This window comes from Erpetoichthys calabaricus, chromosome 17, assembly GCF_900747795.2.
Source record: "Erpetoichthys calabaricus chromosome 17, fErpCal1.3, whole genome shotgun sequence".
NCBI lineage: Eukaryota > Metazoa > Chordata > Cladistia > Polypteriformes > Polypteridae > Erpetoichthys > Erpetoichthys calabaricus.
This window is the reverse complement of record NC_041410.2, coordinates 50,510,977-50,535,453: the sequence shown is the minus strand read 5'-3', so window position 1 is coordinate 50,535,453 and position 24,477 is coordinate 50,510,977. Positions and strand designations below refer to the sequence as shown.

Sequence of the window (24,477 nt, the reverse complement as noted above, 5' to 3'; positions counted from 1 at the left end):
CAAGTACATGCAACACTGAATAAAATGCCAACTTGTAAAGGGGAAATAAGGAGCCAATTCAGAATTCATCCATCCATTTTCCAACCCGCTGAATCCGAACACAGGGTCACGGGGGTCTGCTGGAGCTAATCCCACATAACATTTATTTAATGTTAGTAAACATGTTTAATTTTCTTCTTTTCTTACTTCGACATATTGAATTATGTTCTGCGCCAATGTTATGAAATTTATGACATTTTCAATTATCATTAATTAGTTGCTGTTTCTGATAACTAGAATAAGAGGCATGACAGGACACTCAAAGATTAAGAGATTTTATTTTACAAAAAGTGAAAACTCAAGTTTCCTTTAGATGCACAGGGATTAAAAACAGATATTCTAAAGTTGAAATATGGCGAGTGTTTTAACATAAAGTCCTGCAGAAGCAAGGTGTGCAGGAATACAGATAACAGTATAAGGACCATTTTAACAAAATAAGTGTCCCTTCACAGATGAAGCCCTTAACCTAGTTAAAACCATTCAAATATTTTAGCAAAACATTCATATTTAACACAGTTACATATATATATATAACTTATTTTATTCTTCAATTACATTTTGATAGCAGTGCCAGAACATCAGTGTATAGTGTGATACAAGGTTCATTTCTACCAATATGAAAAAGGCATTTTTGAGTTACAACATTGTATCATCATTAAGTTACACACCTGTATGATGCATTGTGTACATCTGACAGCAAAAAATTTAAACATATTACCAAACAGTAAATGGAAAATCCCAGAGAAGCATAACTAGAAATATACAGAAAAGTGATAAAATAAATTATACTTTGAGGATTATGATTATACTGTAATTCTATGTAAAACTCTGAACTTTCCTGATTTAGGCTGAAACCCATTGCTTGTTTATACTAAACTTAACATACTATACAGATGTGAAATTTCCAAACAGACTCTGTCCTGTAATTTTTTTTTTTTTTTATAAATATAAAACTGGACAAGCACAGTCTCCCTCTGGTTAAAAAGAAAAAATAAATGCAACACATGCACCCAATGAGGAAAACGAAAAGGTCACCTTTAATTTAAACATTACATACTGCAGAGAGAATTCAGGATTTTTTTAAAGCCTTTATAGAAGAATGATGCTTAATGTATTGAACAAGTTACTTACAATATGCCATATACTGACTTTGTTCGCTACATGATAATCAGGTACCAACCCGGCAAATTTAAAATTATTTTTCACAAGATTAAATCTTGCTGTCTGTATGCCAAGTACAATGCTTCAAATTTAAACATCTACAGCAAGACTCATGCTGCAAACTGCACTGGAACATTATAAGCATTATGTGGTCAATTCCAGTAAAACACTTTAAATGACCCTGAGCATAAAAACACAAGTTAACATGCTTTTAGATTAGAACAAAGTTAGAAGACAGAGAGCACAAGCGGCACTGAAAAAGCAGGGTGAGTAAAAACAACTACGCAGGTTGGAGTCACACTTTCTTGTAGTTGGATAAATATTTTAGATGTACTATTTCATAACTGGTCCTTATAGTTATTGATCTGTTGCTGCAGTTAAAAGTAGAAACAAGTTAATGGCAGTGGTAACAATTTACCAAATGACCAGGAAATTTACAAAATGGTACAAAATGTAGATACATGAATTTATCAGTTAACTGGTGGATATTAAATATGTACATATAAAGATTATCACTTACAGATATCCCATGAAAGTTGCATTAAACATGAAATCAAAATGACATATCCCAGCTCAATTGATGCATGCAATGGTAATTTGTGTATGTCTCATTTCTGGGAGATTATACACACATTTCATATATTATATTATATATATATATATATATATATATATATATATATATATATATATATATATATATACACATACACACACATACACACATCCCACCCCCACATTTGCTAAACCTGAGATTTTTTTGGAAGCTCTTTCCATTGCTTTTATATTGTCGAATTAAAAAAAAAAAAATCTTGTTTCTTTAGTGCCGTCAGTCACTTTTTCTCCGAAAAAAACATTACGATAACCAGCTTGTGTTCCAGCATAGTACTGGGCATCATTAGACAGTCTTACGTGGGGAAAGAGCACTCTTGTGGTTAGGCAGCTAAACATAAAGCCTGGTTTTAATCCAAAAGCCTCAATAGTTTTGAGGTACAATATAAGAAACTATTCCAGCTGAGCCCAAAGCCATGATTGCTATGCAAGTGCAAAAACAGCACAAGAGAAAACATTACAACTAAGTGCATGATTTTAAGCAGTTGGATTTTCACTACGTATTGTGTTCCCCAGTAAGGCAAAGAAAAGCTCTGGACTGAATATGCATGAAATAACAACCTTATTCCCCTTATTAAAAATAGTATTTATATATTTTTGTAACAAAAGCTAAAAATACAGAAAAGGAAAGGAAAAGTCTATGTAAACTTGTGCACAAATACAGAATAATCTGTCAGAAAGGCAGCACTTTTATTATGCTGCCTAAAATAAACTTTTTCCGTTTTCATTTAAAAACAAACAAAATGCTGCTAAAGTACACTTATTTCAGCACCCCACCTGGAGGTGAACTTTATACACATTGGTTTCTAATTTGATCTATAAATAAAATGTAAACTTAATAATAATAATAACAACAACAACAATAGGAAAACAATTATTTTGGTTATTTTCAAGAAAAATAAACCTTGCAACACGGGCTTCGCTGTCTTAAAAAATAAAAATGTTTAAATTAGACGCAGTCTCAAAATTAAACTACAGTAAAGGACTAGTACTTGTTTAAGGTAAACAAATATGTAGTGCAGTTAAAATTCACCAAGTATTCTGTTATACCTGGCTGCTTGATTTCCAGAAAAGAACAAGCTCTCAATGATCAGTGTATATTTCGTTCACATTTAAAATACATGTTTTAATAAACATTATTTATGACATAAGATATTGCAGTCTTGATAACAGTAGCATCTGCCTCAGATACAAAACATTAGGAAAACAGGCTCACTTGATGTGGAACCACTCTATTTCACAGGTAAATTAAAATGTAGTTAAATGACAATCACGTGTGTTCATGGCTATTGTTAACCTTAGTTTGGATACTACCATTAATTGCCTTTTCTGTCTTTGTGGCAAATTTACTTCAGATAAAGTAGGAAACATGATTTAACAATGTCATGTGTAAATGCTCTTCCTATTCAATCATCAAAAATAAAAACTAAATTAAGAGTCCAAAATTATATTTACAGTTGTTATCACCATTTTTGCAACCCAGTTAAGACAGAATGAAAATACAGTAATAAGGAATAATCAAAACATAGAAAAGGAATCTTATAGGAATCAGATGTACACCAACTTTAAAATACATCACATTTTGGTACATTCATTTTATATTACACTATTAGCTAGCTCATTTTGTTTAAAGGGTACAGAACCACAGACAACCACATCATAGCAATTCTTCAAAGGGTTGAATTGAGGGAAAAAAAGTTGAACGATGTTGTATTTCACTGATTTGTACATTGTATTAAAAAAAAAAAATGTACACATACCATACACTCAGGCAGGTCAAGACTGCACTCTTCAGTTTGGTCTTGAGGCACTAAGCTCACTGGACTTTGGACATCAGTGCAGTTGTAGTTATTCCCTGGATATTTCAAAGTGACCAAACAAAGCCAGTCTTCAGATTTTTATGAGATTAATGCAAAAGGACCTTTTTAGGGGGAGATGTGTTGATCCAGGGGGTTTGGAATGACTGAAATCTATTAGAACATAAAACTACATACAAACAATTCCCTGCTGCTTATGTCTCTTCAAAAACAAATGATTGGTCTGATTTGTCATAAAATGTTACAGGCCACTCTACTGAAATTACATTACATCATTGATTGAAGAAGATTTTTTCGGTTATGACAAAAACAGCAGTCCTCAGGCTTTCCCTATTAAAGTTTACTTAATTATTTCAACTTGCTGTCTGTCTGTAACAGGAGGTATTGAGAGAAGAGCCATTTAAAGAAAGTCCAGCACAATGTTTTCACATGATTTTTTTCATTTCTGAATGCATATATAAACTGCTTAATTAAAAATTATGATTGTTGCTTCAGCTAAATTATACCTGCTGTAAGTACATGTCTTTGAGAAATCAAGATTACACTTATGGCTAAGTAACCAAATCACATTACTTTAGAAGAATAAATGGCATTTGCAGGTAAACCTGCAAGAAGATATAGCTTCAGTATGCAGATATATTGCACTGTATAATATAAAACTACAAGAGTGAAATTTGAAAAATGTATGATGTGAGAGAAAATGCAAAATAAAACCACAGAAACTCTGTACACTATTAAAAACCCTAATACATCAACATTAAGCAAATGCTGAAGAAATCCAACAGTACCCAGGCTATGCTGCATCACTTCTAACGATTTTTAACACAATGAAGGCATAGAACTCCTCTTTTAAATTCAGAGCTGTCTAAAGAAGAACAGATCTGTACTAAACTATTTAGTGTTTTAAGACTTCTAAGACACTTTCATCTGTGATAGTAGGTGTCAAACTATGGTGTATCTGTTTGATTTAAATGTGACATTTTAAGTATAACCAATCTGCATTTAATAAAATTATACCAACTAATTCTGGAAGGAGCAAGCTCTTCAACACTGATATTTAATTAATGCAAACAAATTTAGCAGGAAAAAAGATTTAAGTAGTTTAGTGTGGTTGAAAATGACAAGCAGCTACCATCAAACTAAATTCATTCTAGCCCTTAAAACACAAGTCTATTGCACTAGATACAGGGAAGTTAGTGCTGTTTGGTCCATAAAATTTTGATTTCGATACTGTACATGGCAGGAGTGTGCCTTCTATTTGCCATTCTCAAATCCAAATGAAACACCAGCTTAGCTACCAATGTAATAAAAGTTAGAAGTATATTTTTTTGCCATAATGAAAGAGTATCATTTGCTTCCTTAACATAATGTTCACCTGTTTATTATCAAAAGACATAAAAGCATGGCATTGAAAAAGATCCATTATATTAAGCATTATAAGGGCAGCTTTGGAGTAAACGGTAGCAGTCAATAGTACAAGAGGTATATTGCTCAATGAATGTAATCTGCAGCTATCAAGAGGTTTAAGCAGCAAGTCCTTCTGCCCTTAACCATTACAGGGAGGTAAAAAATGGGAAAATGCACATATATAGCTGGAAATAGTGGATGAGCAGTTGGAGAGGGCAAAGGATCAGGTGACTATGTACTTGCCATGGAACTAGAATGGAAGAGAGCTGTTTATATGCAGTACATAGAAAACAATATTTTTTTCTGTTTGCTCATCAATGCACACATCCATACAATTTCTTAATTACTAATTCCAATTAAGTGTTAAATATAAATCCCCAAAAAAGACATGTGGTGGCTTATACTTTAAGGAATATCGTCTGTGCAACTGAAGAGAATGTAACATAAAAACAACCTTGAGTCTGAGTCAGCACTGCATTGTAGTACTAATGGCTGGAATGTTAAGAGGGGACACTATACGATTCATTATCAAATGCAATAGGCCTGTTGATATGTAATAGTTACCACCTGAGGGGGAAAAAAATATTTTAAACACTAGTTATATTTATAACTTTACGTTTCAGAATAAAAACACCATTGCCAATGAGCAGTGCCTTTCTTATAGAACAGGTTGATGAGCATATTTAGCTTTAGGAATCTTTCGCTTTCTATGAAAACATTTAAATGAGATGGGATTGGTTAGCACAATTCTGAAAACATTATGGAGAGAAACAACTGTAGGCCCCTGTCCTGTTATTACTTTCAGAAATGATTATAAAGTTTTCCAAAAAGTACCTTTTCCTTCTGTGCTTACCACCCTACAGCAGGAAAAACTTACACAAATTTAAAATTGCCTGAGCATAATCTACAATCTACTGGCAAACAAGGCAATGTATACATTAAAGTCAACAGTTGATAAAGCTGCCATTTAAACCGTAAGCACATTCTCTTTAATTTATTTTCATTCTATCGGTAAAAAGATGCAACCTGTGAAATATATAATTATAGGCTTATTATAACCATGCCAAATAAAGAAAAATCTAGAATCTAAACCAAAGAGCATGGCAAAACATTTAAGTGATAGAAAATGTGTCATTTAGGCACATATGGATAATAATTAACAAGGCATTTCGTATCTGTTATGATAGAATACTAGGACAGAATGGCTGCAAGTACTGTACATATACTGCACCAGAAACAAGTCACTATGTGGGATCCCTGGGATCTTAGCAATTAGAAAATACTGCAGCAGTTCTTGGTTTTTCAGGGATAAAAAAAAAAGACATAAATCATATCACTTAGGATTCCTAAAATATTATTTTACAACCTAAAATACCTGGCAACTACTATACAAGTTTGCTATACAAAGTCTGTAAGGCATGCTACCAAACTTCTTACTGGAGAATGCCTCAGAGTAGCATAGTTAGAGGCTTTTTTGGATAAATTATACCAATACAATCTGACATATACCCAATTTGTACTTATTACCACAGACAATCTTAAGCAATTTTAGAAATAAAATAACAGACTGCAACACTATAGGAATTCCACAGGCAAACCATGCATTTCCTGCATAACATCATCCACTGCTGTAGAATTTTTAAGACATCATTGAAAATTATTTTATAGCTTTTCTTTTCATTTTGGCAAATAGTTACATCTTGAAAGACAATAATAATGAACTTAATTATTCCCCGATTCCTTTTTTTTTCCTCCTGTTAACATAATGCTCTCCTCTATGTCAAGACCGGTCTTAAAATGTGAGTTTGCCAGGTCAGCTAAGACAAGCAAAGCTGATCAAAAACATTAAGGCCATTCAGTCACTGGTGAAAACAAAAGGTTCTAGCAGTAGAACTGAGGTATTGTTTAAGACTAATGGTCTACACCAATGAATAGAATATTATATACCAAAAAGGCATTTTTTGTCTCTGAATCTTATCTTCTTAAAAAGTAACTTTATGCTCAAAATTTAAAGAGTCGGATTTTATCCCAGATGGTGCTGCTCATACTATGTTTGGCCTTCGATATCTGAATCAAAAATACACTTTTGCTAATAATTATGCTAAATTCCATCTTAGCAATGTGGCCAGAGACAAGATGTAAAGTTGTTTGCTCAAAATGACTACAATGAAAACAACAGATTATGTAAATAACATCACATATAGAGTTCCACTGATCTCGCCAGCAAGGATACAAAATAAAAACAGTTACTAACATAGAAAAATAATATTCTTTAAAAATAACTAAAAATGGGACAAATTAACTAGGGTCATGAACTCAAGTAAGCGATGATTAACATTTCACAAATCATTTTAAAGATTTATAATAAAAAAAATTGTTTCTTGGCATCTTTTGATATTATACTGGTTTAAATTTTACTTTGTAAAACTTGTGCCCATACACAAGTTAAAGAAACTGTTGAAAAACAGTAACTAATCTGCAAAGACAAGGAGATTGGAAGGACTTCTAAAGTATTACCATGTACATGATTCCCATTTTTACACCTTTCTCTCATTGTTATAACACACATACCAGCAAGATGAATTGTTGAATGTTCTACAGTTCATTTTTACCACCCAAAGAAAAGAAAAATGGTAATAGATTAATAAATTCAGTCCTGCCTGAGTTGCCTGAAATTTCTTTAAATCAGAAAGTGTTCCAGCTCAAAGTAAATAAAGATCCTCTTCACTTGGCTTCGTTTCTTATTTTATCCAATAAAAAAAAAAAAAAAAACAACAAACTTTTGTGAACATTTAAGACAAGTAGGATCCAATGTGCAATTCAGTCACATTCAAGTCTCAGGTGGTTAAGAAGCATATTTTTAACCAATTGTATTGTATAAAAATAGCATTATTTGTTTCGCGCTGTATTCTTCTTCCTTTTTCGTTTAAAGAAGCAACAGCACCTGTGGAATATAAGACACAAGTATAAGAATTTGGCTTCTTCTGGAACTCACACATTTGAAAAACAAAGTGCAAGTACAGTGATAAATCTACTTTATAACCTAGATGAATGAAACTTGCAATAACTAAAACATCTGATTATACTAAAGCTCTCCAAAATTAATGTATCAACAATAAAATTCACAAACATAAAAGCTGAATGGCTTAAAATAAGAGCTTTTTAGTGTATGCTTCAGTGAGTTTTCTAAATTAAAAAAAAAAAAAACACCTCAATTGTTTGAATTCATAATTTCTTCATTACTTTGTACCTCATGATATACAAGAAGCAAAACCCAACATGCTATGTAAACAGTAAAAACCACCTGTCCATGAAAAGACCTTAAAAGTTTTTGTGTGAATACTTGCTAGGATCGTTATGCAACTCTCTTTGTTACAGTTTTCCTTCTTACATAAAAACACTTAAAATTAGCATAAACTCCCACATTTGATTAATTTTGTGCAGCTACTTTTTCAAAGCAGTGAGCTAATCCCACCCTGCCTGCACCTCATTTTTTAAAAGTAAGTTTAAATTAACCCATCTGTCACAAATATCTACATTTTGGACATAACATCTGAAGTCTTTAAATATCTCAACATGTTTACCACAGAAAATAAAAATAAATGAACTTTTATGAAAATGCAATTCCCTTATTGTATGACTGAACATACATTACGCAAATGACTGTACATTAAAGATTGTAACAACAAAACTAAGCACAAACACTTAAGCTATAACTAAACATTTTTAATACATACTGTACATACACACACATTCTCCCTCTGTATTGGTAAACAGGCCTATGCTTGATTTAAGGGGTTTGGGGATGTGACATGTTTCAGTTGTTAAGCAAGGGGTTTCTGCAGAGTGCAAAAAATGGGGGGGGTATGTGGGGGGTTGGAGTACTACTGTGCAGTTGTAAAATCAAATAATTCCAATTTATGCAAAATGAGTAACAACAGAACGTAAAATAAATGTGAATATCTTCCTGCTGTATACATAACTAAACAAAATGCATAAAGAATTGAAAGCAAACAAAAAAGAAATAAAATGGCTGAGAAAAATAATTTTATTGTCAGCTCTGAGAAGTCCCTGCATTTGTTGTGTTGTTATAGAAAAGAGCATGATGGTAAAATTGGATGCCATCATGAAAAATCTCCTCCATGAGGTGCAATCTTGGAGCACTTTTAGCCACTTTTACCTCCATGGGGTCTTTTTGCCCACTCCTATCAAGCAATTCATTGCAACCACTTAATGTACTTGTAATTTTGTATTTATTTATTTACTAATCAACTGACTGATTGATTGGTTATATTATCTGGCCTTTGAGTCTGTATCCTTGTTTTACAGGTTTCGGCTATGGTATGCTTCTGAACTTCCCTACAGGAATAACAAAGTTTACCTAATCTAATTTGGGAAAAATTACCACTTGAACAAATATACACTTTTGTATCATTCATGTGCAAGTGTTGTGGGGGAAAAAAAAAATTACATTTGCCAAGCAGCACATGGCACAAGAAAACTCATAAAAAATATATACACACCGGCCAGGACAATTTAGTGCTACTTGCTGGTTTAACATCATGCCTTTATGCTGAAAGGTATTCCTGTTAAGAACAGAACAACAGTTCAACTGCTGTTACTGCTCCACTGTTTCTGCTGAAATACTTATTTTAAAACAATGCACATACACATAACATGTTAATAGTTAAGATAAAATGTGTTTTCCTTTAGGCAACAAACTTGCGTTCTGGAAACTAAGAAGAAAACGTAAAGAGAACTGTACAAATAATAAAAGTAATGGCTATTAAACATCTTCCTACAGATGCATATGTTAAAATATCAAGCTATATAACTTACAAATAGACTTAAGAACAGTTCATGTGAAACTTCTTTCACACGTCTACTCAAATATTACTAATTAGATTCAGTACAAGTAAAAATCTGGTAATTCTTGATGAGATGGTAGAACAAGGAACATGTATATCTGTCATGTGCCACATTTATAAGACTGCCACTAAAGATAAACTGAATTAGGTGGTGAACAGTTGTGATGGTAGGTTGCCAGGATTAATTAATGTTATGAGGATTTGGTAGAGATGAGCAAAGGTGGTGTTAATAATAAATTAAAGTTAAATTGTGAAATAAGTAGCATATTATTTTCACCAAGTACTAACATCACACTTTATAATACTAACTAGTCATTAAGCCTGTTACAATAACAGGCGCTAGAACAGTAGTGCATAAACATTAGTAGGAACAGTCTATATTAAATGGCAAGGGACCTTGACCTCATTCTTTTTGTTGGTCGTATTTTTCTTTGTCTTTCAGCCTCTCTTTTGTTGATGTTAACTTGCTGAGCTGACCGTTCTTCGTGGGCTGCCGCCGTGTATTGTGTGTCTTTAATTTTCTGTGACAGTAATACTGCCTTGTACGTCTGCTGGCTTGTACGTCAATAATATTCCTTTAATTTTCTCTGGCGGTAATACAGGTGTGCGCATCGGTAACATGCCTTTAATTTTCTCTGACCGTAATACTGGCTTGTATGTGGCTGTAATATGTGTCACTGTATTGTGTACCTTTAATTTCCTCTCACAGTAATACTGGTTTGTATTTCCGTAAAACGCGTGTAACTTTCTCTGACAGTAATATCGTGCATCACACCGTTCCCCGCGCATGCGCACTTCACCAGAAGACACACACACACGGACACCTGGACGCACACAGGGATTTTATTAAAGAGGATATTAATACATTAAAACCTCGATCATCAGTCAGAGGTCGAGACCGAGGTTGTGAGGATAAGAGAAAAGACGGATAACAGAACAGCTACTTTAAAAATGATATTACAGTAGATTTGTTTAGCGAATAGTTGTATTTATTTATAATTGTATTTAAAATACAAGAGAACATTAACATAAATACATTAATATTACCATCAGTGGTTTTCATTTTCAACATGATTTTCAATTGTCAGCTTTTTATCCTACACGGTTGTTCTTCCTACTCCATAAATTGAAGCAATACTTGAAGCACTTTTGCCATTTTATAAACGTTTAATAATTTCAGTTTTTTGTGACAATTCCAACACCACATGCTTACGTTTATCAGCCATAACAATGGCTGGGTAACTGACACTCTGATTTCAAAATGTGGACTGACACATGGTGCTGGGGACTAACACTACACTCTAGCAGAAGGGAGAGCTGTTCCAACATGCAGAGCACGCAGTGTACTGCATAGCAGTAGTAGTACAGTAATAGGTAGGTGCTGGTGTGCACTTCGTTTTGGCCCCGATGGCTACAATTAAGGGAGCAAACTGTATAGAAAAGGGTAAATAAACAAAATGTCAAAAAATGTTAGCATTTAATGTTATGGTAAAGAATACAAATACTGATAAACTTCTCAGAAATACATGTTTAAGGCCAAAAAAAAAAAAATGAAAGAAGATATTAATTAAATCTATTGTAAGTAAGATGCACTGATTGCAGAAGTGGTTGGAATAAAAGCCTGTATGAAGTCCCCTAGGCCTGAACTAAAAAAAATTTACGTAAAGCCTTCAAAATCATTACAGAAGGACTGAAGATTTAATCTTGAGCAGATATCTGACAAATGAAATTTAACATAAGCTTAGAAGTTACACACTGGAAATGGAAAAACATTTGATATAATAACATAGTGTTGCAGAGGTGTTGAAAACATGACAGTTCTTTAAGTACTACTGGATTTATCAAAGTCCATAATCAGACAGTGAACAAAAGCAATTAACACAGCCAATAAGGTATTACATTACACAGCATGCTGAGCCAATTACAAAACAAAGTTTGTATTTAACCAGTACAGCACACTTGTAATGTCTTACTTGCAACAATGAGTGCAATTACAAAAAAGTCACATTACTGCTAGAAGCAACAAAATTGAATAAAGGAGTACATGGTAAGAACATAGGACTACATACAGTATATAGGAGGTATTTAACACTATCGGGGCAGGGGTCAACAAAAGTCATTATCTAGGGTAGAAAGCTAAATGTCAAGAAAGGCCAATTAGTGTGTACTGTTTGGTTTAATCTGCTAGATGGTAGCAAAGGCCACAGACAAATGGAGCCCTGTAAACATTCACATTCATTTTCTTTACAGCGCATCATTTAAAAAGGAGGAAAAAAAATCCAGAGACTTGCAACAATTGTCTTACTTATATGACTTTTTAATCTAAGTAAACTTTACAGGTTGGATGTGTCCCTTGTAGTCAACTAGATACACAGGTATATATCTTTCAATGTTACTTCTGTATTAGAATTGTGAGATTTTAGAAATCAGAGTTTGGTTTATGACTAAATTAAAATTCAGTGCTTTCAGATAGAAAAGAGTGAGGTCCTTACAATATACTTTGTTACAGTTTTTACCTTGAATTGGAGGAAAAAAAGATAAGAATTACCAACAAAAAAGTGTTTAGCTGAATGTGTGCTAGGCAAATAGTCAATTTTATTGTGTCCATTAGTGTAGCAAGCACACAAACAGAACATTCATCCATTCTTTTAGTGACTCTCTTTAATGCTTCTACAGATCTTGGTACCTGAGTCTGTCATTGCAGCTCATAGTTCAATAAATATACTATGTAAAACTTTGGGATGTAGGAAGGAACTGGAATACCCAGAGAAAAACAAATGCAAACAAGGTGGTGGTGACAGTTGTGGTAGCAGTAAAACCATGCAAGAATACTAACGTGCAAAACACAATGACTCGACTAGAACCTGAATTTACTTTGGGATCAATAAAGTATCTATCTATCTAGCGTCTGAACCTAGACTTCTGGAGACTTAAGACAGCAGATTTCCTCAAATTCAGATAATGTAATTAAAACATGAGCAGGGGGAAAACTGCAGGTATTCTATCATAATGGAAAAATGATTAAACTACAATAATAAGTGAATATTTTCTGAAAATACTACATCAATCTCACTTTAGTTAATTTTGAATTTTTAAAAAATATTTATTCAGTTGTTGAGCATTCACCCACCCATGTATCTTCTATATCTGCCTTGTCCAATTCAATGTTCAGTGACGGGACTATAGCTTTTAGGCAAAGGACAGGACTGAATCCTGGATAAAATGTCAGTTCATTACAAGACTCACTCCTGCATACACCAAAAACCACTCTCACAGGGATAATATAAAATCCACAGTCTACCTATTGCGCATGTCATTGGGTGTGAGAGATAAACCCACAAAAATAGAGAGAAAATGTGAGAGAAAAATTAGCCACTGTGCAGTCAACAATTAATAAAAGATTACATATACTGCATTTACAAGTGAAAAATGTTAAAGAATTTGTCGATTTTGCCTTAGTATTTTAAAATTAAGCCATTTTCAACCTATACTGCTAAATAGAAATTGGATCCCAACTACTGTCAATCTACTATAGATTTGTAACTTTAAAATGTTTATTTTATAATTAATACTTTAGTACACAGCTGCATTTATTTTACAAAGGTTACTATTTTCAGCTCTACATCACTTTATCAAAAGCTCAAGGGTGTAAAACTTTAATGTAATATACACTATCAGAAAGACTAAGAAACTTAAAGAAATGCGAAAAATAAATACTATCAATGTCATACATTGTACAATTGAGAACTAAAATTATTAATACTGATATAATATGTTCATTTTCAACATCACTGTTGCTGCCCTTATGCATATATACTAAATAACTGAGTAAATCACTACTAAAATGCAATGCTGAATTCCAATTTAATTTGCAATAACAGACTTCTGCAACTCATTTTAAGTCTGAACTAGCCTCGTAACAGTGTCCATAAGAAGTGTCCTCATTGTTCAGGAAATAAGATTACAGTAACTGGAAGAGGTACACAGCACAGAAGCGATTTCATATATTCGCCCCCCCACCATTAAAAAAATTGAGTAAACTGGGCTCTGAGGAATATGTGATACCTAGAAGTATGCTTACTGCTATAAGAATTTTAAGTTGCTTAGAATACTATTTTGGTTACATTTTTTTAAATATCTATTACACTAAATAACTTTTCAGATGGTTTTCAATTTAAATTTAAAGCTGGTGATCCACTTAATTCTCCTTGATTTCTGATTAATTTTAGGGTTGCAATAACAAATAGGATGAATGTTTTCTGTAATGACTCTGGTTTTTATTTAGTATATATTATTTAATTTTTTTGTTTCTTTTTAATTAAGCATGGTTCAATGTAGAGACTGCAAGAAAATGGTAAAATGTGTGTCTGCTAATTACAAATGGTATTACCAAGCCTTGTCAAATGAGAAATGATGGGGGTTTTGCAAGCATGATAAAGTTTAAATAAATTTTCCCTTAGTATGTGTTTTGTTAACAAAAAACATTTTCAATGTAGGTAAAATAGTATAGAAAGTAACTTTCCTTTCTTCATAATTAATCAATAGGGGTTGGATTTTATAAATTAGACAGGTACATTCACACTCCAGGAGGACTAGATCACTGATGTAGATGTGAGCAGTGGTGGAGCACCTCAGACTATAAACAGAACACCAGGGACCTCGTGCATAATGCCATGCGTAGAATTCACACTAAAACATGGTGTAAGGTCAAAAGCGGAAATGTGCATACAAACAAAAAAAATCCAGATGCATAAATCTGTGTGATCGCCAACTTCCACGTTCTTCCACTCCATAAATCCCGGTCAATGTGAAAAGTAACGCACATGCACGCGCCTGCTGCCACTCCCCAAACTCCTCCCAGAATTGCGCCTCTTTGAATATGCAAATCAATATAAATAGCCCTTAAGCTCAACGTTCTGTGAAAAGGCAATGGCAAAAGCACAGTGGGGAAATAAAAGAATTTCAGCGAATACCAAGTGGAGGCAAGGAAAAACTTAATATTTGTTGGTTTAAACGACAAAAGGAAGTTGATCGAGTAACAGAGTGCCGGAGAAACTTGAAAGCTCAAGTTCACAAAGTCGCACAGTGCCCGAAATAAAAAAAAAAGTTGTCAGATATCAAAGTCGCCGTGAAAAGGTGAGGCGTAGCCCATCGTCTGAGTGTCATATGAGAGCTTATTAGGGTACAGAGGAAAAAAAAAAAAAATAGGCACACAGTGGGGGGAAAAAAGCACGAAATATCAACTTTAATCTTGAAATTTCCATTTTAATCATGTAGTTTATTTTGTCATTAAAGTAGAACATCATAAACGTCATCTTAAAATCACTTAATTTACTAATTTCTCAAATCCCATCGTACCTAAAGTAGCACATTAAATGCTTTGTTTTGTATTTGATCTTCTATGTGCTCCATGTGTGTAACTCACTACTTGCTTCTTAAACGAGCTTTCTCTTCCTCCGACAGGACACAGAATCCATTACATTCGTGATATTACAGCTCTCTGAATAATTAAAACACGGAGATGCACACTTGATATTTTCATGATGATAGGAGTTAAAGCATGTTATTAAACATGGGAACACGGTGGCACAGTGATTGTTCATGCCTCAAGCAAGATGCTTGCTGCACCGTGCGCGACCTTCAATGAAATAATTTATTGCAGCAGTACTGTCTCTTTCAAACGTACTAACCCCCAATTCCTGTCCTTACTTTTCTTTCTCCAAATACCCAATCGCCACACAATCAGCTCTGTAATAGACGTTAAGCCATCTGTAAGCTTAGAACGCTGATTCTTCAGAACTTTTAAGGAACATTGAAATATCTTCGTAGTACATGTTTAATTATTCTATCCATCTATCCTTCCAGTGTTGCGCCAGCCCCAGCAAGAATACAACACAAGGCAGGAACAATCCGTGAACGGAGCGCCAGCTCCTTGCTAGTGCTGCAGCACCGTGTCCTCACATGTTTAATTATTAACAATATAGATTATTTAAATGAAGTGAAAGTTTTATCTGTATAATATAATAAACATTTTGCTGCATTTCATCTTAAAAATGATATCGTCATCATATGTAAATACGTGCTTTATAAAGTGGCTCAGGTTTTGCAATATTATAACTATCGCAAGTTTACAGTGAGGTAATTGTACTTAAGTACAAAGCGTTCTACAAGGAGCACTTGATGGACTGACTGAGTGCATTTGTAGTTCTTGGGATGAAACTGTTTCTGAACTGCGAGGAAAGGCTCTAAAGCGTTTGCCGTATGAGAGCAGTTCAACAGACAGCATGGCTGAGGAAGCGTGTGCTTGATGCTGTATATCGATAATTCTCTTTCCAATCAGCTGCTGTAGTGCTGTGATTCCTCACTCAGATACAATGATATAAATACTCCGAGTGGTGCAGTGAGAGTAATATGGAAAAAGATGATCCGCTGTGCAACCCCTAATGGGAGCAGTTGAAAGAAGAAGAAGAAGAAGGTGCAGTGAGAGTAACAACGCTAAAGCAGCTATGGTTTTTAGAACAGTTTGACCATTCTGTGGACCATTATATTGTTACAGGTTAATTACAATCAGATGCATTAAACTAATAAACAATATGCGGTTAATTTCAGTGTATTTATAAAGCCGCGTCAGGGATGTGGATCTAGAAAAGAAAGGGAAACCACACTGGAACAGTAGCACTGCTTTGATGCTGGGTACCACCAGTTTGCAAAACCGAGCAGAGAACTTGCATACGTCAAGCATTTTGTGAAAATGAGCATGGCTTTATGCCAAGTTTAGGTTTTATACATCGAGATTTGATCATGGAAACGGGCTTACGCAACATTTCTGTGCGCACGAACCGTTTATACACGAGGCCCCAGGTCATGTCACTTATACAAATTCTCTAATGATTCTGCACTAATGGGGTTTATGTTAGTAAAGGGGTGGAGGCATAAGACAGCGCATAGGAATCAGATGGAGAACTTTCCTTCTGGGTGCAATGAGAGCTGTTTGGCCCACCAAATTAAAAAAGTATTTAAGAAGGCAGGCTCAGTTATGGGATGCAATCTCAAACAACTTGAAGAACAATGCCGCACGTCACTTCTATGACATATTACCTTTAAGTACTTGAATAGAAATGTGTCAGGAAGCACTACTGGGGCTCCTTTGTACTTACTGAAATATACCTTTATAATGCCTTATTTATGACTACTCCTTTATCTTTAGCCAAGTCACAAGTTTTCTTCTTTTTCTGTAATTCTTGTATTTATTTGAGAGGTGGGGTTTGTTATATTTCTGTAAAAAGCAAAATCCCATGTGGAACAAATAAAATAATATCTGCCTATTTATAGTAGATTACATTTTGGCAATAGACCTCAAAGGACATGTTCATTTTGATTGAGTAAGAATCTCTGACTGAGGCTCTAAAGATGTACAAAACCACCTGGGAGGCGTGAAGGTTTTATGGAATTTACAGTGCATAAAATCTCCTTATCTTCTTCTTTCGGCTGCTCCAGTTAGGGGTTGCCACAGCGGATCATCATCTTCCATATCTTTCTGTCCTCTGCATCTTGTTCTGTTACACCTATCACCTGCATGTCCTCTCTCACCACATCCATAAACCTTCTCTTAGGCCTTCCTTTTTTCCTCTTCCCTGGCAGCTCTATCCTTAGCATCCTTATCCCAATATACTCAGCATCTCTCCTCTGCACATGTCCAAACCAACGTAATCTTGCGTCTCTGACTTTGTCTCCCAACCGTCCAACTTGAGCTGACCCTCTAATGTACTCGTTTCTAATCCTATCCATCCTCGTCACACCCAGTGCAAATCTTAGCATCTTTAACTCTGCTACCTCCAGCTCCGCCCCCTGCTTTCTGGTCAGTGCCACCGTCTCCAACCCATATAACATAGCTGGTCTCACTACCGTCCTGTAGACCTTCCCTTTCACTCTTGCTGATACTCGTCTGTCACAAATTACTCCTGACACGCTTATCCACTTATTCCACCCTTCCTGCACTCTTTCACCTCTCTTCCACAATTCCCATTACTCTGTACTAAAAAATAACAAAATCTCCTTATACATTGTGAAAGTTTTTGATTATAACCAAACCACAGCAATAAACTCCAGCAGCATTTCAGAGTTATTTCAAATATCTGAAATTTTCAGGTTAAACAGACTTGGCCAAATTCTGCTCACTTAACTATTTACAGTAACTGGCATTTTAAGCAAGGGTGCCCAGACTTGTGCATGCCACTGTAACTGTGTATTTTGGGTCGTTATCCTGTTGGAGGATCCATGACCTGTAACTGAGACTGAATTTTCTGACATGTTTTGCTCCAGAATGTCTTGATAGCCTTGAGATTTCATTGTTCCCTGTACAGACTCAAGGCATCCTGTGACAGGTGCATTAAAGCTGCCCCAAAACATAACCGAGCTTCCTCCACAGTTCAGTTTCACATGAGATATGGTATTCTTTTATTTGAAAACTTAATTTTTTCATGTGTGGACATAGAGCTGATGTGACTTGCAAAAAGATCCAGTTTTGTCCCATCTGTCCAAAGGACATTCTACCAGAAGCATTATGGTTTGTCAATATGCAGTTTAGCAAATTCCAGTCTAGCTTTTTTGTGCTTCTTTCAACAGTGGAGTCCTCCTGGGTCAAGTTGCATTGAGCCCACAGTCATTCAAAATGTGACAGATGGTGCAATCAGACAATGATGGATCTTGACCTTGGAGTTCAGCTTGCAGCTCTTTGAAAGTTGTCCTCTGCTTTTTGTCCAACATTCTCACTATCCTTCTGCCTATTCTGGGGTTGATTTTCCTCTTGTGGCCACATTCAGGTAGGTTGGCTACAGTCCTGTAAACCTTAAATGTCTTAATATCATTTGCAACTGTTGCCACAGGAACATTTTTCTCCATTTAAATAGGCTGAATATCCAATTGTATTATTGGAGACATGTGTGATACTAATTAAAGAAAACAGCAAATATGAAAAATCACTTGAATCCAAATATTTATGATCTTTCTTATGGGAACCAACAAATAAATCGGTCATTTTAAAATATCTTTGTAGTAATAAGCAGTAATTTATCTCTTTTCAGACTTGCTTTTGTTTACTCAATGAGATTATCAGATGCATGCAGGTATACATGGGAAAACTGCTTTTCATTTAATCACTTTTCAGAATGCATACAGAACTTTTTCAATGAGGTCAAAAGGTACCAACAGAATTGTCCACATCTGTATAATCCATTTACCTAAATCAATGGCACTACCATGGATATTCCTCCAAGAGTTATTAGTACTTCAGTTTTTATGATAAACAGGTACACTAATGGAAAAAAAAATATCTATAAAAATACTCAATGACAAGAATCCTTCAATAAGTTTATCTGTAAGAAAGTCCTATAACATTCTTAATTAAATATGTACATTCAACCGATATATTTTCATACTTTAAATGCACTTTAAGTAAATATTAAAGCTCATTATGTAAGTCAAATGGCAAAAGGTTTATAACTTCACACAAATTTATGGGTATTTTCTACCTAAAGTATGGTGATCTTGTAGCACACAAGATGTATAGAATTCTTCTTGTGTAGAATTCACTTTCATACATATGAGGGGCCGGGCAATACATTGGAATTTTAAAATATATCGAGATACAGTATAAGTAGATTGGGATATGGATTGAAGCAGCGTCATTTATATCGAGTTTAAATAAAGTTTTGGTTTAATCTCGTGGAAAGCCTTTTTTCTTATCCTTCACTACTGTGCTCTGCTAGCAGCTGCCACTCCCATAGATGCAAAAAACTGTCTCATAACACAGAGGGGCTTGACATACAAGTTATAACTGAAGATGACTTAGTATGTAAAAAGAAGATCAATTATTTGGAGATGATTTGGATTTCACAGGTCAGATAAGCAGCAGAATTGCATAATATATAGGGAATACCAAAAGGAGTTACTGTCAAAAAGTGGAAGCACTAACAACTTTTTCATCAATTAAAACAGCAGTACAAAAAACAGTACGAAGAGGCCGTTAAACTCAGTTCTACTACTGCAGTTATGAAGCATTTGCCACCCGAACTGCCTAAACCAATTCAGACAACATTGCAAGCTTCATTTATCCACACCTCGCCTTAAGAAAAAAAAACTGAAAAAAGTAGTGTGTCACTGAGGCAGTAGTTAACTACATAGCAAAAGATATACGGTACTTTCTGTTCCAACAGTGGAAAAGGATAGTTTTAAAAGACTAATCAAAACTCTTGACCTGTGACGCGCATTGCCCAGTAGCAATTACTTTGCAAGAGAAGCAGTGCCTAACATGTACTTTCAAGTTAGATGTTCCCTTACTGATCCAATCGCTAAATTGAAACATTTCATGTTGACAACCGATATGTGGTTCAGCCACACCTGCAAGCCATATTTAAGTCTGACTATTAATTTCATTGAAGAACGGGAGATTAAACGTGTGCATCAGCAAATGAGCTATTTCCCTGAAAACCACACTGGGAAGCACATAGCCGAAGCTCTGCAAGACACCTTCACAAACAAAGCTGGAAGAAAAAAGGCTCATTTCTGTTACAACCAACAATGAGAGCAAAGAACGCAGTGCTATAGTCTTTGACTTTATCTGGTAATTGGGAAGTGCAAGTTTAAAAAAAACAAACAAAAAAAAACTAAGTATTATATTAATCAAAGCCAGAATTAAGCAGTAAAAGTGACTTTTAAACTGCTTGCCTTTACTGTGAGCTGTCAGTTAAACACATTACTTATTTCACGAAGTGAAGTTTAAATTAGCTACAGCATAAAATGTCCTTGGGCCAGACTTTTTTTTCCCAAAAATGAAATGTGTTTTACAGATTTATTTATTTAAAAAAAAAAGCCATTTAAAACTAACAAATTTAAATGCATGTCTAATGTACAGTAGTTTGTTAACTTGTTTGTTAAAGCATTGGAGAGCAAGTAAGAGACAGTTATGCACTTATTTATATGGTTATTATATAGAACCCTTAGGTCTGCCATTTTTTGCTTATAGTTAAACATTTTATTTACATTTACACTATGTTCTTAACTTGAAAGCAGACACAGTAGTTCAAGGTACTGTGGGCCTGTAAGTTAAAAATATATATTTGTTATGTATTTCAACCTTTATTTTGATAAATAAATTCTTGTGATATCCTATATGGCTTTGGTTAACAACTTAACTTTACTCACTTCACAAAAATATCTATATATATATCGTATATCGCCATGCCGCCAAAATATATCAAGATATGATTTTTTTGTCCATATCACCCAGCCCTAACACTTTTTACATTAGATATAAATAAAATATCACTACATACAAGAAATAAAATACTGACTAAATACAGGAAACTACTGTAAATGTAAGACTACATTCAAAGATACTCCATGCTTGTGACTAAAGTATATTTAACTTGAAATTATATAATGAAAACTATTATTTAGAATAAATCATTTTTGGGAAAGGAAGAACCCAGAGATTTCAAAGTAAAGTCCATGTAAACCTAGTCACACTGGCTGACCAATGCACTGGAGAGTGCTGACTTGGTGTTTTGTATGTTGGTCAGACATGCAAGACCAAACTTCATTGTACAGTATTTTGTACAAGTCATGATAAACTTGAACTTGCTAAATGGTTTTGTCTTTTTGTTATTGGTTTTATAGTGGTCTTGTGCAAACTAACATTTTAAGTAACATTTAGACCATCTTAAGTTAACCATTTTAAAGTAATTGTTCAAAATGTACAATTGTAAAAATAACTTTACAAATTAACTCATGTACTAAGAATTATATATATATATATATATATATATATTACACACACACACACACACACAATATATATATATGAATAATAAGATGTTTCCGAAAGCATTAACAGAAATCTGTACACTAAACCTATATTATTTAATTAGTATTTTCATTGTTGAAATGAACAATGTGGATTTGTGCTCCACTTTATAAAAGTTTACAGTATTTTGTTAACAGTACTATTATTTTCTATCAACATTTTACATTTTTACTATGTTAAATACCTAAACTAGCAGCTTAGCAAGTGAACATATATTACATTTAGCACCATTTTTAATAGCTGCTTAACTGCTGGTTTGGGTAAACACTAGAACACAATCATCCAATGTAAAACCTTTTCTCTCTGAAAGACCCCCAAGTTAATTTGGTCCACTCGCTATGATGTGGACTGCAGAGAGGGACTCACCACAAGTTGAGCATTTTCACGCAGCTACAGAATGTAAAGAGAAAAGACAAAAAGATTAATACACAGAGAATCAGATGTAGATGACCTCATGCTAGCCATGCGAGCAAAAAAAGAAAGATGCAAGAACAGAGATTTATCCAGGAATGCCAAAGCTCTGTTTGATTTCCAATTAATATTTTTCGAAATCCTATTTAAGAACAAACTTATAAATATAACATTTAGTATACTGTCTGATGTAAATCTGTTATAAAGCAACAAGGTTTATGTAGTATCAAATTTTAAAATTTCTCAACTATTCAGTTCTATAGAAAACTCCTACAGTGGAATGCATGCATCATGTATTCTACCCTGGCTAAATTTAAAAATTAATATACCTGTTTGGATCAGATACCTAAGAATTGTGTAGCAAACAAAAACACTTGGCTGACACAATATCATGGCCTTTTTTAAGTAAATATACCACATGCTAGTATTTTAGCCAATAACAACAATTAATAACATGACTTCAACACATCACCTACTGTATAATTTACAATAACAGCATTGAAAATTTTTTAAAACTTCACATTTCTTTTAACTGACAGGATGTATATTTGTCATAAAAACACCAAAAATGTATTATGTTGTAAACATCCTTAATAATTATACATTTTATAAAGGCAAGTTAGTCATATTTTAAACAAAGTAATTTTTTTTAATATATTCATAATTTGAAACAACTTTAACAAACAGTATTACACTACACACAATCTTAAAATTAAATTTTGTTAATCTTTATGCTATATATTCTAAAGTTATTTTATAATCTATCTTTAAAGTTTGCAAAAAACATGCTTATTTTAAACAACATAAATGTATATATGCTCCTTGTAAAATAAAATGATTAATCATTTCACACGGAACATATTTGTAATCATTTCGATTGATTACAAAGAAGTGAATGGTTTAGCAAGTTGAGTTCTGGGTTTCTGATGTACTTCATATGGAGATTAAATCACAACGTTTTCTGTTTTTTTTTTTTGTTTTATATAAACACAGCCTCTGATTCTTTCCAACAGTCCAAAGACATGTAGTTATAAAAGGTTTATATGCATTATCCCTTTGCTCTGAAACTGCCTAGTATATTGTACATTGCTAGTTCAGCTTTCTACCATGTACCACATGACCACAATGCAGTGATAAAAGATCAGAAAACTTGATAAAATAAGCTAGAAAATGGGAAAACTGATTTATTCCATTTTGTTTATTTTGATGGCAGGAAATCGTTTGTAAGAAAACAATTCATTACAATAATGAGGGGAGAATCTATACAGTAAGCAGTCAGACTTAGGTTTTATGGAAAAGAACGTGCTGATAAACAAAACAGAATATTTGATGGATGCCTGCTTCTTAAATAGCTGTTTTACTATAGCAATTCCTTAAATCTTGTTTGTATTAAGTCTTACAAATGAGGGTTAGCAAAGGAAAGAAAAAGGGAGTCAAATACAATTAGTTGTGAGCACCACCTTGACTGGAAGCAGAGTGAGGATTTTTTATTTTTTTTTTATTTTTAAAATAGGTACTAGTGTAGCCACCACTAAGTGAAATTTGCATTATAAAGAAAACAAATTACTATGTTTACATGGAAAAGCTGTACCATTCGAACTCATGACAAAGACAGCTTCATTTTACTTTTAAACTTAATGAACTTTCTGGAGCTGCTATTATGCTTTAAGCAACTCATAAAGACAACACAAATAAAATAAACATGTCAAACTTTAATCATTTATTTAGAAGTGTTACCTATAAAGTGGGTCAACAACTAGAAAATGAAAAAGCAAAAGAAAGTTGGCAAATTGTGGGCATAATACTTAAATTATAATTTGAGACTGGAGAAGGCCGAAAAAATTCAGTTTGTACAGCATGCTGTACAGTTTCATTTTAGAATGTTGCATAATTCATTTTAGTTTTAAGGGCCTGTTTATGCATTTACCTATTATAACAATCTTGTTGCACTTTCAGTACTTTTGTATATGTCAGAATACATTGATTTTTGTAACTAAAATTGTTTGCTGAAATTGCTATATGACAGTACTGACACAGGAAATTAATTCAGCTTTGTCACTTAACTAAAATACAATAAGAAAAAATGTCTAGGAAAATATAAATTATGATTCTATGAGGGGCTACCTAGCTGACAAGAGTTTTCCAGAACAAAATGTGTGCCTAGGTATTGGCCCACCAATGGGCATGGAGTGAGAAATCTAGAATGGCAAATAGATTTATTTTTTACATAGCAATGTAGAGCAATAGCATCCAGGCAGGGTGATGTGCCCTGTTGGGGTTTCATTTGTATTTTCACAGA

The 24,477-nt window shown here is 33.8% G+C and overlaps 1 protein-coding gene across 14 annotated transcripts in view; it reads right to left on the bottom strand.

Annotated features, from left to right (window-relative positions):
• Positions 1-298: 298 nt before the first annotated feature.
• csnk1g1 (casein kinase 1, gamma 1) overlaps positions 299-24,477 on the bottom strand; it is a 286,572-nt gene continuing 262,393 nt past the window's right edge. For 12 of the 14 annotated variants that reach the window (XM_051920337.1, XM_051920332.1, XM_051920327.1 and 9 more), the window contains exon 13: positions 299-7,980. In XM_051920337.1, coding sequence (XP_051776297.1) covers positions 7,926-7,980 — 55 coding nt within the window. In that variant the 3' untranslated portion in view covers positions 299-7,925. Of the gene's footprint in view, positions 7,981-22,114; positions 22,158-24,477 lie in introns of those variants that run through there. The other 2 variants (XM_051920342.1, XM_051920340.1) reach the window with 1 other exon arrangement.